Consider the following 5,837-nt stretch of genomic DNA (forward strand, 5'->3'; position numbering starts at 1 on the left):
TGCATTTAACTGTACTCCAAGGGATATTCAGTGACTTGGACATTTTCTTGTATTGATCCCTTGACTCATACTTGAACCTTCCAGATACAGGTACCTTTACGTTACAATCACTGAGACACATTTTCTGCACTCAGACGATCTCCATTTCACCAGTTGTGTGAATTCTAGCACCAACTGGCCGCACATGTGTTGAATAAATGTGTCACGGGATATATTTTTAATTAATTTACTGCACTTTGTAGAAAAAATGTTGTCACTTTGACATGAAGGAGTCTTTATTGGTACATTCTTGTCAAAAAAAAAGTCAAATTATATTGAACATGATTTTATGTTCACTGTAGCTGTAAATCATCACATATTAAATCCAAAGCACACAGTCTGACTGGTCCAGCTTGGCTGCACTCACTGTGATATTAATGGGCTGAGCATAGAGAGAAAGCGGGATGATCTTACTGCGCAGAGAGCAGATTTTCAAATAACTTTATCTGAAATAACTTACAAATGATGCAATTATGAGGTTCAAATCTACAGACTTCTGGGCTGAGACCCAAGTTCGTCATAATCCAAACAACATACATCTTCTTGAAAGCTGTTTCATAATAAAGGCTCTTTTTTTTCCGGGGGGAGCATTTTGGAAGTCAATTTGCTCTTGTTGGATTAAGGTTTGCATTTGGGAAGCTTGCAGCCCTGCAGCTCGGCGCGCAAAGGATGTGCCTCTTTTAAATATTTGCACATGGGAAGTATGGTTATCATTGGGTTGCTAGACAACTTGTGAAGCCAGTAGAGCTAGTCTGTTTAAATAGCAGCCGGGTAAATATTGTACTTGAATGAACACATGAAACGAGTCATATTTGTAAGCGTTTGGAGGCTGAACTCGACCTGTGCGCAACAATTTTGGCCCCTCTATGCGTAAAAACTCTCCAAAGGTGAGCGCTTGATTTGAGCTCCAGGACGGTCTGTGGGATTTACCCTGTGTGCGTTCCTTTTTTTTTTTTTTCTTTTTTCTGCGGAATCTAAATATAAGTCGGTGACAAATAGTCCAAATACAGTAGCAACCCAACTGTGATGTGGGGGTGGTGCTGAGAGAGCAGCTCCGTCTCCAGAGTCCGTCAGCAGAAGGTCGCAGAGAGCCGCAGCTTCCATCGCTCCGCTCCGTGTTACCATGAAGAGGCAAAACGCCCGGACTCTGGTCCTGATCGTCAGCATCCTCACCTACCTGGTGGTCGGAGCCGCCGTGTTCGAGACGCTGGAGTCCAAGCAGGAGAAGAGCCACAAGAGGAAGCTCGACGCCAGAAAGTACGAACTCATGCGCAAATACAACTTGACCAAAGAGAACTTCGAGGAGCTGGAGCACGTCGTCCTGCAGCTCAAACCGCACAAAGCCGGTGTCCAGTGGAAGTTCGCGGGCTCCTTCTACTTCGCCATCACTGTGATCACGACTATAGGTGAGCAGCGCTTTTTTTATTTATGAGTATTATGTTGTATTTGTACAGAAAAGACGCTCAGTTCAGGGCCGCAGACAGGATTTCTATCCCTGAGTCCTCCTGCCTCAGATTGATGAACTGCTCTTTACTGTTATAAACCTCCAGATGGAAAATAATCTGCAGGTTGCACAAGAAAAAATAAGATTTAAACCCAGAAGAATCTCAAGACATCAGAGACTTCATATAGTTCAACAGTGTTTAGATTTCTACCTGACATACATTAAAAAAATAAAGTTTTGAACTGCAATTTGTTTGGAGCAATTTGCTGCTGTTACACAGAATTTCCCTATTTTGTCAAACTACAGATGATAATTATAATTATAATGATAATGAAGCATTCATTTCCCCTAAATAAACAGGGCAGTTCTGTAAATAAAGTCCTCCTTCATAAATAAATCTATATTTTTCTGTATAAATCTTTAATTTATCTGAACAGGAAGACAGTCGAGTCTCGTTTCATCTCCTCGTGTTGCTTCAAAAACTGCTTCAAATGTGTGTAAAGTCTCAACAAAACCTTGTTGTCATTATGGCTTCAGAAAAAAATGTGCTTAAAAAAGTGCAGAATTCTCCTACAGTCGGTAAAAGGTGCTTTGAAAAATATAGAAAAGGTGCTTTAATATTTTACAACACGTGATAGAAAAATGATGCTGTATTTAAATATACACACAATAGAATCATTTTGCATGTATTTGCCTGTTCTTTTTATAAGTTTTTGTGTATTTTCCTGCCTATGTGTTGCACTATTTTTTGTTGCTTGAAGTTCAAAAAGTGCATCACACAGTCGGACGGAGCAAAGACTTTACACCTCCCTGCTCAGTCTGTGCAACATAAACCAACTTACATGCTCTTACTGTCTTCTGTATTTAGCTATAGTCATGATTTATTTTTAAATTTTTCACATATTTTCTTTTTCTCAAAAATTAACAAACAGAATATTTTTCATCCAGGCGTTACAGATCATGATACGCCAACAAAAACATCATTATGAGCACGATATTTAATCTCTGATAATAGATCCTCCTTAATGCCACACACTGGCCCTTCACATATAGACTTTTTTCTACAAAAAAAACAAACACCAGGTCTAATTTGTGTGTATTTGTAAAATGAAAACTGTAACTGTATATATTTTTAAAAACTGATATTGTGATATTTAGTTTTTTCTGTGACATCTACTGTCACACAAATTTAAGAAAACATACAAATTTACCAGATATACTTTCATAACAACACTTTGAAAGAGTAATTTTTTGTGGCGTGCATTTGCATAAAAAAAAACTAAAAATACATTTTGAAAAGCTGTAAAACGTCATTTCTTCGACGTGGTGTAGCTCTGACGAAGCATCCTACATAGTTTTTTGATTCAGATTCACTCAGATGTGACTTTGCACTTGACAAACTGAGCTTCGTGCTTCAGACTTAAATGGTGAAACAAATTGGTCGTGTTGCATCATGTGGTTTCAACAGCTGCATGACGCTGCAGACGGAGAACCTGTTTTTGGGCAACAACAGACTCCCAGCAGCGGAAACATTTCCACAGAGCTGATATTGTGACTCTTTTGCAACCTAACCGTCCTTCAGAGCTTCTCTCCTGTTACTGCTGCTGCTGCACATGTGGAGCCTGAATGTCAACACATGTCTAAAATAAACCCAGTGTGTCCAGGAACCCTTAAATGGAAGTCATTTATGTTCTGTCAGACAGATTCTCCTGTCGATTAGTCATGGAAAATTAGAACTGTGCTCTGTGTTCAACCAGCCAAAAAAAGTTGCAGCGTGATGTGTTTCAGTTCATTCACTGACTTGCTTCACTTGGTGCTTCGCGTAAAGCCACTGTTGCGCACTTTGTGACGTCCATGCTCCAATGATGGGAAAACCTTGCTGATCCCGACATGGCTGAGGCCACATCGACTCCAATCCGGTTGCATTTGTCAAACTTTCTTAACTTGTCCTTTTCTTTTTCTGGGCAGAGTTTCAGAAGCTACTCTGTTTGTTTTCTTAACTGTAAATCGAGCTTTCATGTTCCCACGAGAGCCGGTGGTCGACAGAGCTGCAGCGTGAAAGCAGAGTTTACAGGCAATCTGATGTGGAAAACACACATAAATATCTTATATTCTGATTTGACACCTGCACTGTAAAAAGGATTGTTGTCCACATTTTCCCTGTTTTGTGAAATTACAGATAATAGCTGGTAAAGTGACAGAAAAATGTATTAATTTACATGTTAAACATATAAAAACAGGCCAAAACTGTAAAAAAAATAACGTCCACAACATAATCTGTGTTTTTACAAATAGTAATTTGCTGTTTTACAACATTTGCCAGTAAAATTCCGTCTTTTACTGTCTTTAAATCAGCCCCCAAAAAGCAATTATTTTACAGATATTTGCCGTTATTTCAAAGAAAAAATATAAATATTAATGACTGAAAAAAGTGTATTTTTTTATTTTACAGATTTTTTTTCTTGGTTTGTTAAATCATAGATGATAACTAGTAAAGTCACTTTAAAAAACAAACAGAAAACTGTAAATAACATCCACATATAAGAACAAATATCCATTTGTAAGCACAGATTTACTTACAAATGGATGTTTAAATTCTTTTAAATTCATTTTATTGTATTTAAAGCAGCAAAAACATGGACTGTTTTACCAATACTTGCTGTAGTTTGGAAGAAAATTCAGCATATTAACAACTAAATAATTTAAACTGTTGTTTTATAGAGGAATTGTAGATAACAAGTAAAATTACTGTTAAAAAAAGAAAAAAACTGTAAATAATATCCCCATCAAAAAATGTATTTTTACAAATCACAATTTATTGTTTTTTTCTGTAAAATTACAGTTTTAACTGTTAATTCTGCTAAAAAAAAATACACCTCTGCAGCCAGACTTTTATTATTTTTTGGGGGATCTTTAGATTTTGTTTAATTTTTTACAGCGTGAGGCCTGAACTTTGTAAATATTATACAAATATGTCTTAAATAAAGACATTTCAACCATTACCTGATGCAGAAATTACATAAATTGGTGCATAAAGATTCACCAGAGTGCAGGAAAAAAAGGAAGGAGAATCTCCAGACCTGATGCTTTATGAGTCTCCGCCGGTGTTCAAATGAAATCTACACCCCCGGATGAAAATTTCAAAAACATGTAGGAAAAGTTTTTTTTAAATTTTCTGGTTCAGTGTTTCTCAGTACAGTTTAGGTGAATAAAAAAGTGATGCCTTTGTGCTTTATTCGCTGCGTTTACCAACATCTGAGCTCAGAAGAACGTGGGAGGTAAAAATACAGAGCTGTTACTTCACAGTTTGGAGTGAAGCTGAACGGTGTGACATTAATGAGAGGATCCGGTGGGAGTGTTTGTTTCCTGTGGATGTGAATCCAGCAGCTGCTTTTAAATAATCACATTAGGTGAGAAGTTTGGTGTCAAATACCACAAACACACACCACATTATATCATATCGTGTGCGCAAAGGTGTGAACTTCTTATTTTCTATTACTGCCGTCGTGTGTTTGTGTTTTGTTGTCAGTTTTTTTATTTGCAATCTGTAGTAGGAAGATAATTCAGTTCAGTCAAACTGTGTCACTGAATGACACCGAAACCTGATCAATCAATCAATCAATCAATCTATCTATCTATCTATCTATCTATCTATCTATCTATCTATCTATCTATCTATCTATCTATCTATCTATCTATCTATCTATCTATCTATCTATCNTATCTATCTATCTATCTATCTATCTATCTATCTATCTATCTATCTATCTATCTATCTATCTATCTATCTATCTATCTATCTATCTATCTATCTATCTATATCTTTTGCAATATTACTTTTCTCACTAGTTAGATTCCAGTCAGTTACAGTATCATGTGTAATATTTCATTTTTCTGTTGCAATACTTACATTTTAATTTAATGTACAATATTTTATTCTCATGCTTGGCATTTCATTTTAATGTGCAATAACATATTTATTTTTCTGGTGCAGTGTTTCAGTTTTAATGCATTATATCTCAATTGAATGTGCAATATTTTATTATCATGCGTTACATGACGTTTTCATGTGCAATGATTCAATTTAATGTGGAATATTTCTTTTTTCTGCTGCGACATGTCAGTGTAATGGGCAGTATTTTAATTTCATGTGTAATACTTTGAGTTAATGTGCAACATTTCATTATTGTGTGTAGCATTTCATTTTCATTTATCTCAGAATCATGCTGGCATTCCTTTCCATTCTAGTATCATTAAAGCGTACTTATTTTTATTTTCAGTGATATATCGTACTTGTATCGTATTGCTTTTCTATTAGGCAGCACTTCTTATGTTAAGTGATTTTTTTTTCTGA

At 36.1% G+C, this 5,837-nt stretch overlaps 1 protein-coding gene across 1 annotated transcript in view; it reads left to right on the plus strand.

Moving 5' to 3' along the window:
* The first annotated feature begins 1,112 nt into the window (after nucleotides 1–1,112).
* Nucleotides 1,113–5,837, plus strand: part of kcnk3b (potassium channel, subfamily K, member 3b) — a 6,116-nt gene continuing 1,391 nt past the window's right edge. The window contains exon 1 of the mRNA XM_008298277.1: nucleotides 1,113–1,445. Coding sequence (XP_008296499.1) covers nucleotides 1,163–1,445 — 283 coding nt within the window. The 5' untranslated portion in view covers nucleotides 1,113–1,162. The remainder of the gene's footprint in view (nucleotides 1,446–5,837) is intronic.

Source organism: Stegastes partitus, unplaced genomic scaffold (assembly GCF_000690725.1).
Source record: "Stegastes partitus isolate 25-593 unplaced genomic scaffold, Stegastes_partitus-1.0.2 Scaffold1301, whole genome shotgun sequence".
Classification (NCBI taxonomy): domain Eukaryota; kingdom Metazoa; phylum Chordata; class Actinopteri; family Pomacentridae; genus Stegastes; species Stegastes partitus.